Source organism: Asterias amurensis, chromosome 3 (assembly GCF_032118995.1).
Source record: "Asterias amurensis chromosome 3, ASM3211899v1".
In the NCBI taxonomy this organism is placed as follows: domain Eukaryota; kingdom Metazoa; phylum Echinodermata; class Asteroidea; order Forcipulatida; family Asteriidae; genus Asterias; species Asterias amurensis.
Window position 1 is genome coordinate 25525169 of NC_092650.1, and position 12426 is coordinate 25537594.

Consider the following 12426-nt stretch of genomic DNA (forward strand, 5'->3'; position numbering starts at 1 on the left):
GTAACCACGGCATTTTCCCCACAAATCGTCCAAATAATGTGATTAAGAGAATATTGATCCTGTGGTGATTGACGTCCGGTTGCGCGATTGAGTGTCCCAAACGGACACGGCCAAATACCTAGGAGGGATGCTTAAATGAAATTAAGCAAGCTGAAACCCCTGAGGAAAAATAATTTAAAGCTTTTTATTATTCATCTCTTGAAAAGGAAATTCTCTAATTTGTTGCAACTAATAGAATTTCGACCTAAGAGTTGTAATTAAAAAAGAAAAAAGAAAAAAAAAAAGGAATACCAGATTAGATGTGTCTATCACATGATATTCAACGTTCTTAGAATATGCATACATTGATTTTTAAGTAACAGCTGAAAAGCTTTCAAAGAGAAAGAGAAAAAAAGTGTTTTCCATTCTCCCTCTGTGAGTTGGCCTCTAGATTTGATTGTCACTAATAGCAATACAATGCACATAACCCAAGGTGAAAGCAATACCTGCAAGGTTTTGCTATTCATGACCAGAGTGTCAACACATGTGTGGATTTCAAGTGTCACTAGAGGGGGCGATTCATTTTGAGTGGAGGCAAAATCCAGCAACAATAACTACACAAGTTAAATGCTAAAGTTTTCTCGAATAGTAAAACTGTTTTGTTGAATCACCCAATGTGCATCGGGTACTTTTTTAATGTATGTTTATACAGGGGGTTTCAGAGCTTTGCCACATTAATTTTTTTTGTTATCATCAACTGATTTATTGCAGTTCCATTCTATACTTCCATTCAATAACTGTTACCATTTATTTTGACATTCCAGTTTTTCACTGGCTGCTAATGGAAGACTTTTGAGACAATAGATGTGTCCCACTCAATGGTCCTTTTGTTTTGTTTTAATCGTTTAGAAGACTGGTAAAGGATTGATGAGTCGGATGCCCCCTGTCATCTCAAAAGTCTACTATTTTAAGTCTACTGAATTAAGCATTAAGGAATGTTAACAATCGACAAATGTACTTATAATTCTTTCTTTGTTTTTGTTTTTTTGAATAGGTGCTGCCAAAGAGAACCATCTTAACACTACCAACAATGAGGAAACTGATGAAGACGTCGTTATTGGTGGTCTTCATGTCTGTGGGAAATGCCGAGCAGAGTTCCCTGCCTACCCGGACTTTCTTCAGCACAAACAAACTTGCTCCAAGAAACCAGTTGTGGTTGTTATAAACAACGATAGTCATGTCCCAACAGAGAACAGTAGCAGTCCTGTGCCACCCTCCAGTCAGTTCAGCCATCACCAGGAGATCACTAAAACTGTTTACCATAACAACGAGCCGACGCTAAACAATCTCCAGCAGCAGGGGGAAGACCCTGCTCAGTACGATGACCAGGAGTTTGATAATGCCACTGATGAGCTCTCACAAAATGAGACCCATGCCAACCAAGATGGCGACCATACAGACCAGCTGCCACCTCCTAAAGACGGGCCGGAAGAGGATGACTTAAAGTCCTCCGAGCCTGACCGGACTAGAACTCAAAGTGTTGATTCCATGGAGTTTGAGGAGTCTCAGGTTCAACTGAGACACCGAGGTGATCACTCCAGATCACCAAGTCAACGGCCCTCATCATTCCCCCATTCAAGTCTAATGCCGGGTCCTCATGATCAAGCTAGATACGCAGTCAGGCATTATCATGATATGCACATGCATGGTAACCAGCCTGAGATGTCCAACATCCAGGACCAGCTGTTTCATCTCCAACAGCAGCATATCCATCAGCTGCAGCTCATACAAAACATACAGCAGCAGCTCTCGAGTTTAGCAATGCAAATCAAGCACACCCCCAATGTCACCTCATCGGCGAATGCACCCATCACTACCTCAGCACCCCAAACCCCTTCAGCTGAACCGCAGCAGCAATTACCGCGGCCTCAGATGATGTCTCAACAAAGTTCCTCGTCTGGGCCTTCGCCACATCTAATGCATCATTTTGATTCACTGCCTAGACCAATGCCACAGCAGATGATGCCCTCAATGCCGGTGAGACCATCGATTCTTCCGCCAGCATCATTCCCAATGCCCCCACAAAGACCACCATTTGATATACTACAGCAACAAGCTGTTATGCCACCAGTCTCGAGTCCCCTGCTTCAGGCACCACCAAGGCTACCCTTCCCACCTGGTCTCATGCTACATCGAAAGGGGAAGCCACCAAATGTTGCCGTCTTTGACCCAAAATTCCCTTCAGATGATCCATTCTTCCGACATAAGTGTCGCTTCTGCCACAAGGTGTTTGGCAGCGATAGTGCACTCCAAATCCACATTCGCTCCCACACTGGGGAAAGACCATTCAAATGTAACATTTGCGGCAACCGTTTCTCAACTAAAGGAAACCTCAAGGTGCACTTTCAGCGTCACATTGATCGCTATCCTCATGTCAAGATGGACACAACCCCTTACCCACCCTCTCCGCCTCTTCCAAATGAACGACTCCCGATCCAGTCGCCTGCCATCCAGCAGGTTCCCCTACCAACTATTCCAAGTGACATGGCACGCCTTCCAAGTGACGTTCCAACTTCATTCCATTCTCGGATGCCCGTATCACAGGCAAGTGGATCTGACTCTGCATCCAGCAGCATTTCAGGTGATCATCAGCCTCTTGAGCAGCGGAGTCATGATGACATGTCACAACCTAAAGCAGGTTCAGAGTTTCTCCGGCCAAAGTCCGAGTCTGACCTGTCTAGACCGGGTGTTCCTCCAATTGTCTCCTCTCCTTCAATCCTTGAAAGAGGCACTCCCTTGTCGTCAAGCTTTCCCAGCTTTGCTCACTCCATGGCTCAGATTATGTCCGAGTCTTCATCAATATCTACCACTGCACCAAGTACGCCATCATCTTTAGCAGCCCTGGCCGAGCAAGGTATACGGCCATCAGAGACCTCAAAACTGCAAAAGCTTGTGGAAAATATTGAGCAGAAGATTACCGACTCCTCACAGTGTGTTATATGTCACCGGGTCCTTAGCTGCAAAAGTGCCCTGCAGATGCATTACCGGATACACACCGGTGAGCGACCCTATAAATGCAGAATCTGCCTCCGCTCTTTCACTACAAAGGGTAACCTCAAGACTCACTTCACTGTCCATCGTGCCAAACCTCCACTCAGGATGTTCCATGATTGTCCAATATGCCAAAAGCGTTTCAGCAACATCTTGGTCCTGCAGCAACATCTACGCATGCATGCCGCTGAGGGGTTCCATATCCCTCAAGATTTATCTGCATTTCAGATTCAAGCAGAGGATAAGCTCACTGAAGAGATGATCAATGAGGAGGCCCAAAATCTGGACCAAGATGATTTTGACGATGAAGATATGAGGCTCAATGAAATGGCTTCTCACATGGAGTACTCGCCAGAGGGTTACTCTGAAACGGAAGGCACTGGAGAGGACGGCCATAACGGCTTACCTGATGAAGCTTTACCAGAGCAAGCAGACGAAGATGTCTCCGAGCATAATGATGAGACAAAAACAAGTGGCCTATCAGACAGAGGACGAAACACAGAAAGAGAGATGGAGAATAGCGAGAAGATGCAAATGTCTTGGCTTGGTAAAGATGTTGAAGGGTTAACTCGAGAAGCACCGTCTGTTGGTGTTGTCTCTCCTCCTGCGTATCTCACTGATGACAGTAGCACTGCTGTCTCCCCATCGGAACCCCAGCCAAATTACACTAAAGGCATTGATTCCATAGCATCAGCATTACATCTCCAAGCTGCTGCCACCAACGCAGAGAATCACCACCGACAGCTGATGGGGCGTCTTCCCAATTCTGAACGCATGTCACCTTCGGAGAAAAGCCAAGAGGAAACTCCTGCCTCAGAAAGAGGCCCACAACAACCCCGCAGTCCAGGAGATGAACGTACTGAAAACCACAGGAGCAGCCAAGAAGAAATGCGCCGGCATCTTGATGGACTTGTAAGTCGTCATGAGAGCCTCCTCAGAAGTCATTCAAGTGACATGTCTAGACTTTCTGGCGAAATGAGGAGACACCCTGATTACGTAAGGAACCGTCTTGATGAAATCACCAGGGATGGTGATGCTCATTCAGAGGGTCAAAAGTCAAAACAAAATGACGACAGTCATAGTCACTCAGAACACCGAGGTGATGAACATAGAATGGAAGAGCACAGAAGTGAAGAGCACAAGAGCAATGGCGACCAAAGCAGAGGGGAAAACAGAAATATTTATAATGAACACAAGATCCACCAAGATCACTTGAAATACCATCATGACGAGCTTCAGCGTGCGCCTCTTAAGATTGACACCAGCCGTATGGATAACAACGGTGCCCTGGACCTCACTCCCAAATCAGGGTCTTCAGGAAGCAGTGAGAACAGCTTGGAAGCCCTGAAGAATCAGGTAAATAATAACCTGATGATGCCATTTGGATTCCCTCACCCGATGGACGGCAGAATGAATGGAAGTAGTGCTGGTTTGTTAATGCAAGACACCTTGAATGCAGCCTACTCGTCCAAACGTGTCAATGGGTCCAGCACTACATGCCACTACTGTGGTAAGTCGTTTGCCTGCACCAGTGCCCTCAATATTCACTACCGAAGCCACACCAAGGAGCGGCCATACAAGTGTGAGATCTGCTCCAAAGGTTTCTCAACGAGAGGCAATCTACGCCAGCACATGCTGACTCATAAGATACGGGACATGCCAACCCAGATTTTTGACCCAGCACATCCCCATTTCAAACATCAGCAACAACAGATGATGCACCCCATGCACCACCTGCAGCCACCCACCCACCCCATGCTGATGCCTGGCATGCCTCAATTTTCAGCTGAAATGGCTCTGCATCAATACCAGCAGCAGCATCATCGGAGATCTGTTTCTCCACAGTCATTGAGCCAGCGAGAACCCTCTCCTTCAGATCCTGTACAACGACACTCTCCCGAGTCTAGACCACAGCAGCTGCAGCAGCAGCTTTCCCCGCTTGGCTCCCCGCAGAAGATCTCGCCCCTCAACTCCCACCGACCCCCTTCACCGTTTGAACATTCGCAGGAGGTCCCTCTAACAAGCCAGATGAAATCACCCAATGGCAACCACCAGCAGAGCACTACCCCTAGCGGTCAGCATCATCTATCTCTGCCAAATAGCCAACCCAAACCACAGCCACAGCACTCTCCCAATAACAACAACAACTACCAACAAGAGCTGCAGCAGAAGATGATGCTCAGCCAGCCCATGAAGTTCTCTCCTGATGCATCACCTTCGTCCCAGCCGTCACTGAAACGTTCCCTCTCAGAATCCGGCTGCCCTTCCCCGCCCAAACGCCCTGCTCTGAAGCACAGTTGCAATGTCTGCAGTAAGCAGTTTCAATCTGACAGTGCGTTGCAGATCCACATTCGAACCCACACGGGGGAGAAACCATTCAAGTGTCACATGTGCGGTCGGGCGTTCACCACCAAGGGGAACTTGAAGGTGCATCTTGGCACCCATATGTGGAACGGCGGTCCAACCCGACGAGGAAGGCGTATCTCCATGGAGTCCCCGCTCCTGATGAGCCCAAAGGAAGGTGAGATGTTCCGCCACGATATGTTCGGTCTGCGTCCAATGTACGAGGGAGCTTTCTTCCAGTATCCACCTCAGCTCATGAATGGGTACGCTGCCGCTATGTCCAAGGCTAATGAGATATCGGTCATACAGAACCATCACTCCTCCCTCGGACACAACCGACTCCCTGAGAACCCAAATTCTGTCATCATGAAAGGAAATGACTCAGCTCATGATACCATCAGAGACTCTGTTCCAGAATCAGTAGTTTCTCAAAACTAGGCCTAAGGGTTTTGTTTTTTAAGGTTGGTTCCAACCAATCTGTTTTTTAATTGCTTTTGTCCAAAAGACTTTACTTACACCAAAAAAGTTGAGCTGAAAGATTTGTTTTGCTGCAGCATCAAGGACACCTAATGTGTGTGATTTTTAAAAGAATAATTTAATATGTAGTGTACAGCTAGTGAATTTTGCTTTAAAAGAAGCCTTATTAATTTAATTTCTGTCATTCTCACTTCCATAAAAAAAAAAAAATTTGTGATTATTTTGATGTGTGCAGTAAACTTGCTTTCCATGAAAAGATCCAACTTTAAAAAGCTTGATTTTTAAGTTTTTGAAAAGATAATCAGAATCTTAAAGATTGGGACAAAAAGTATTGTTGAATGTTCTTACTCCATACCCTAATTCTATTTATTTTTTAACTAAGCACCACAATTAACTTATTTCTAAACCGTTCTATATTCTAATACTGTGTAGGAATTTTTAATTGAATTTTTCTACAGACATTTGGACAAAATGTACAAGAATTTTCAGTATTTAACGTAAGTTTAGCTGTAGTAGGATTTTAGATGAATTTACGATTGGTCATACCGTCAGAAGCATAATCAAGAAGGTTTGAGTTGGAACACCATGATATTGTTTACTTGAATTGGGAATGAATTGAAGAAATACTAAAAGTAGAATACCTTGTTTGATAGAAATTTCAATGCCTAAAAGTGTCACAGACATTCACATCATATTTATTAAGTTTTAACACTCTAACACCTCTGAAACCTTAACAGCATTGTCAAAGATCAAAGTTAAAATTATCATGTTTAAAGGCAGTGGACACTATTGGTAATTACTCAAAATAGTTATTATAGCCTAAAACCTTTCTCTGTAATTAGAAATGGAGAGCTGTTGATAGTATAAAACATTGTGAGAAACAGCTCCCTCTGAAGTATTGTAGTTTTCAAGAGAAGTAAATTTCCATGATTTTGATTTCGAGACCTCAGACTTAGAAATATTGTGGTCTCGAAATCAAGCATATGAAAGCACACAACTTTGAGGGTGGTTTTTCTTATATCGCAACTTCGACAACCAATTGAGCTTATAGGTTTGTTATTTTATGCATGTGGAGATACAGTAAGTAAAAACACTGGTTGTTGACATTTACCAAAAGTGTTCAGTGTCTTTAACAAACTGTTTGATATTGCAATGGCGTTTTAACAACACTGCAGACAAACTATTTTCAGTCAAACAACTCTGTAATATTAAGGTGCTTTACTAACAGTAATCACCTACTAGCACATCTCCTTTCCAAAATGGTGGAAACCAACCACCCTGTTTCTAAACGGAAGACAATTATAATGGGGTTCACACAATAGGCTATTGTACTCTGGGCCCCCCCTCTCAGTGTGTCAGGTGTACTTTTGGGTTCAGGCGATCTTAAGTAGTCTTGAGTTTCTTGTACAGATACATCAATGACAAAGAGACCGACCCTCTTGCACTTTGATTTCAACTTTTATGACCCTACCCAGCAACAACAATTTCATATGTTAACCGAGGGAACAACAAAATAAAAGTGTAAACTTCTTGAGACAGCACAGTTGGCAAAATGATGGATGCTGTGGAATTTATACTAAAGCAGTATTTGTTTTTTGGTGATTAATAAACTGGACAGGCCATTCCGAGCCCCCCTCCTGCTTTCCACCCAACACGCAAACTGCTCATTTACAATTCCATCTGTCATATTTTTTGGGGGTCCCAGGAAGCACTTCTGTGGAGAAATATTTCTCTGGGTTGCCTTCTTGAAATTGCCCATCAATTTCAGGCGACATTTTAAAGCCATGTAGATCCGCACGCTGGCTGGGGTTACTTACTCTTGAACTATTGTCAATCCGTCACCATATTTTGACATTTTTTTTGTTTCCTTCTTTTTGTAGTTAGTCAATAATTGTTAATGATGAATGATTTAGCGGACATCAATCCCCAAAAGACTCCAGTTAAAGTTTATGTTATTGTCCCAGAAGCTATAGTAACTTCCTAAATTCTCAACGCCCATATTTGACATTTCATTTTGAAGATTCTTTATCTTTGCTATTGAAGTCTCTTGCTCTGTGCATGACTCAGAAAGTTTTTGGATGTTTATATTGGGTTTGCTAATACTATAGTTAACGTCCCCAAATGAGGCAAACATAGCAGGTATTTTTTCAGTTATTTTTTAATTTTAATGTATTTTTGGCAAAGATTCTCAGGGATTTGTACGGGAGTACAGCTTGTATTTTGTTAGTTTTTGTTATTGAAAAAGAATAATGCACTGTTTTAAATTAAGTCTTCCTTAACAGGGTTTCTGAGATTGCATTTGAATGCATTTTATTGTTCGTTGTTTTGCCCATATTTATACAGTAGGAGAAGAAACACAACAAATGTGGAATTACTTAATGTAAAAAAACCGTTACCTAACAGGAATAATCCATTTTTGTGTAGATGATAGTCTAGTTCAATTGTAACCGTCTACTTAGCTATTTATATCCATTAACGATCCATTGTAAGCGACAACTTAACCTACCCATAGCTTTGTCTTCCTATCAAGAAGCGACAATGAGCTATACTTTTCTTATAAATACATCCTTCAAAAGTACTGTCTGCTCCAGTGGAAAGATATTGTTCAGTGAACATGTGTTGTTGGTCAGACGAAGGGAAAAAAGCAGCAACTATTGAAAACCATCAGTCATTGTTGATTTTTTTTTCACCTTTCTCTTTTGAAGTGAAAATGACAGACTAATCCTGCGTTCTTTAGAGTACGCACTTACCTCGGGGTCAATGTTGTATCATTTTTGTTTGATATCATGCGAAAGACTTTGCCTTTAAAGGCGCTCACCGAACATCCAGCCTTTGAACAAGCTTGGGTTAATTTCACAAAGATAGTCCTAACTTAGGACTAGTCCTCATTATCAAGGACTTTTAAAGAGTCATTAAAAACTAGAAGCTAGTCCCAAGTAGGTAACTTACTCTAACTCAAGATAAGTCTAGTCTTAACTCTAGTCTTGAAATCTACCCCAGGCGGGTCTAATTCTGACTTATGACTCCAGTGTTGATTTAGTAGCGAATATAATGAGTTCTCTGCAAACAATTTTTTGCCAGGGACTCGGGCTACAAACAATCTGAATGTGGATCAAAAACAAGAAGTCCAATTCGCAAAATTGTTCAGAGGAAACCTTATAAATGAGCACCTTTAACTTGTATCAGACAAAATTGCCAGATGTTGAAAAAAGAGTCTCACAAGAAGCTTTTCCGATTCCATTCCGAAAAGCCGGTACTTTGTCAGTAAGCCAACTTTTCATGGTGATGTAACAATTATTCATTCCCTGAATTGCCAACCATGCATCATCATCAATTTACAGGCAAGGAATGAATAAAAGCTGTTGGGTTCCACCCCCAGCCCCCCCCCCCCAAGTTGAGAAGTTTGTCTGGCAAAAGATTGATAAACCTTAATGTTAACATACAATCAGACAAGAAAGCATGCACAGTTATAGAGATTCACCCAAAGTAGTGCCTGCAGATGGATCCCTCATAAACTGCATTGTAACGTTGTATATAAAACCATCATTTCAGACGACAAAGCGTCGGACTTTGCTGTGTCGTGAAATTTTCCAATTATTAGAGTGTAAAGTTCCAAGTACGTAACTACAATAATGTCTGGATGTACATGTGAAATAACTCGCTGTGTGTTAACGATAAACCAACTAGTATAGGTGTATATTACTGTAAAGATGTAATTATGTACAGAAACAGTCGGTGGTTTTCACAAAATGCTTTCCTTTCAATGCCAAACGGAAATGGAGGCTTGGAATGTTAATTATTTAGCTTGTTTGTCAGATGTGATGTAAATGTCAAGCAAATCAGAATAGCTCTATCCAAGAGGGTTGGGAAATAATAATAGTCATGTTATAAAATAAAAAAATTAATTTCCTTTTCGTTCTTTCAAGCTTTATGTAACTGTGACTTCATGTTTTTAATTTTAAAACCTTTTGACTATGCAGACTACAATACTGCTCAGTTATTGCAGCTTTTTGTACTTAAAACTAATATTGTTTTTCCCTTACTGCCTAAAAGCTATGGGAAAAACCTTTTGATTAGAACTTTGTGTTGTATTTTGGTTTTTTTAACTTCTAACTTATTGTTAACCTGTAGCCCATTTTATTCATTTTGTATGTTATTATTTTGCATGTACATGTTAATTTAGTAGATTAAACCCATATTTATAATTTGTATTTATGTTCCTGGATATGAAATTAAGATTTGATGACCATTTCTTCACTGATTATCAACAAATTATGTTGTTTAACCCGAAGTTATTCACATCATTTTTGAGAACATCAGTTGATGTAATGGCATACATTGCCAATATGCAGTATTATGTCATAACTTTGTTTTGAGTAGAGCTTACGCAAACAAACAAAGACGTAGCTTATTTAATTACTAATAATACTAATAGACATCGGAACAATGAAAGCCGCAAAAGTATTTTAGAACGTTAACGAACAAAAGTCCCTAACAAATCCATCGTCGTTGTTTTTGTGTTTTAGTCTTTCAGCTTTAAAGTTTGCTCAAATTTTATTTTGCATATGTGTGCTTTAAAAATATGATTCCTATTTCAATTTGTGTATGTGTTGTACAGCAAATAAAGTAATAATACCATATTTTCTGGTCAAGAGACCGAGCAAAGCCAAAGGAACTTAAATTTTTATGTATATAATATTAACAGCCATGGGTTGGACAGTTTAAGACGCGTGATACTTCAGGAAAACAAAAAACTATACCTAAAACTGAATTTGTGTACAATGTACTTACAAAGTGTACAGTATGGAAAACTATATGAAGTCTATTTAACTGCCAGGCTTGACTTGCTTCTTCTCCAAGCTTTAATGTATTGGGTGTTATTGGAGAAAACAAACGCACAAGTCTCTGCTCTTAAAGTGTTAACTCGGGCAAAATGGTTGTGTCTTAAATGTATCTGAAATAATGGTTATAACTCTTTAAACAACATGGTGGCAGAATATGGGTGTACAGCTTGTGTAGTATTAGCCAAAACTTGTGACTTGAATAATGTACTTTCTGGAGGGTTGCTGCCACCCAAAACTGCAAATAATGTTTTACAAAATGTGAATATTAATTATCCCCACTAGACCTCTTGCATTGGCAGCCATCTTTTCATCTTTAATAATACGTGTATGCTGTGCACAACTTGCGCCTAAGATAGCTTTTCAGCAATGGCGGCCATTCCAATAAGGGGTCTAATGAGGAACACTTGGTGGGCAGCAACACCTTCAATAAAATAATGGCTTTAAAAACAATATCCCAGTTAGGATTTGTATTCCCTGTCCCTTATACAGGGTCTTCAGAAGGAGCCAGTCTGGTACCCATGTAATGAAAAGTACAGTTCTAAGCCTTTACATGTGGGAACCAGACTCTTTTTCTGTTTTAGCTCTTGGGTTGACTTTGCTTGTGTGCATCTCAATGTCACATGACAGCTGATCATTCACTCAGATCGTACCATAGACTGTTTCTGAAAACAGTGTCATCCATTATGACTGTTTCATGACTCTTATGGTGATATGGAGTTGATGGCCAGCTAGATTGGACTTCTGAAGATTGTTGTTAATTTTAAAAGTCTCCTTTCCCTCAGATTTCTTAACTAACTTGTTTGACTCGTAAAGATATGGGAGTCATTTTCAAGATCAAATATTTAAAAGGAGGGTTTTGCTTTGGATGCTGGGCTAAGTGTAAGATGACCTTGATCGGGTACCTCGGCCCCCAATTTTTGTGGGGGTGTCACACCCCCACAAGGATTACCAGAAGAACCTTCTCCACAGATGAGCGGTCCCCGAATGGGGGAAACCCTGGGTTATTCTGGGTTATTTACATCAACACCTTTGGCGTACCGTGTGAACACTGCCACATCACAACCACTTCTCTGGAGTTCTGATTTTGGCTTTCTTGGTTGTTTGGTTTGTCTTTGTTAACTTCTTTTACTCGGTCTTTTTTGGCACTGCCCACTGTCAAAAAGTTCTATTTAACATTGATATAATGCTTATTTTTGTATTTTTTATGCCAAGTAGGGTCCTGTGTTAATATTATCATGATGTATGTATGGAATGGAAGAGTATTATATATATCCGTAGGTTTGTGTACTCCACTTGCACATTAGGGGTATTGGTACTGCCACACCGCACCCAGTATAAATGGTAATATTGTAGATGCACTGTACATGTATGATGTAGTTTTAGTGGAACATTGTATATTTTGTGATACCGAGGTTTAACTAATAAAAAAAATAGGACAACATACTGATTGATTTGACAGAAACCATGTGTTCTGATGTGTTTTGTGATTGAAGTGTTTTAAAGGATTTGGGTACTTTTTCAAAATGTCCATAGATTTACATTAAACTTACAGGGTTTGAAGATAATGATAGTGGAAAGCTTCCCTTCAAATTTTACTTACTGAGGTGCTGTGGTTTTTAAGAAATGAGTAAAACAATGTCATGAAAATACGTTTGTAAATGATTAAAATAATTTTCGTCTCATGAGACGAAAATTATTTTCATGACATTGTTTTACTCATTACCCCAAAACT

General features: G+C 40.9%; 1 protein-coding gene across 1 annotated transcript in view; it reads left to right on the forward strand.

The window, feature by feature from the left end:
• Positions 1-12156, forward strand: part of LOC139935455 (sal-like protein 3) — a 53250-nt gene extending 41094 nt beyond the window's left edge. Inside the window, exon 2 of the mRNA XM_071930074.1 lies at positions 1034-12156. Within this exon, the coding sequence (XP_071786175.1) occupies positions 1034-5811 (4778 nt within the window). The 3' untranslated portion in view covers positions 5812-12156. The remainder of the gene's footprint in view (positions 1-1033) is intronic.
• Positions 12157-12426: the final 270 nt, after the last annotated feature.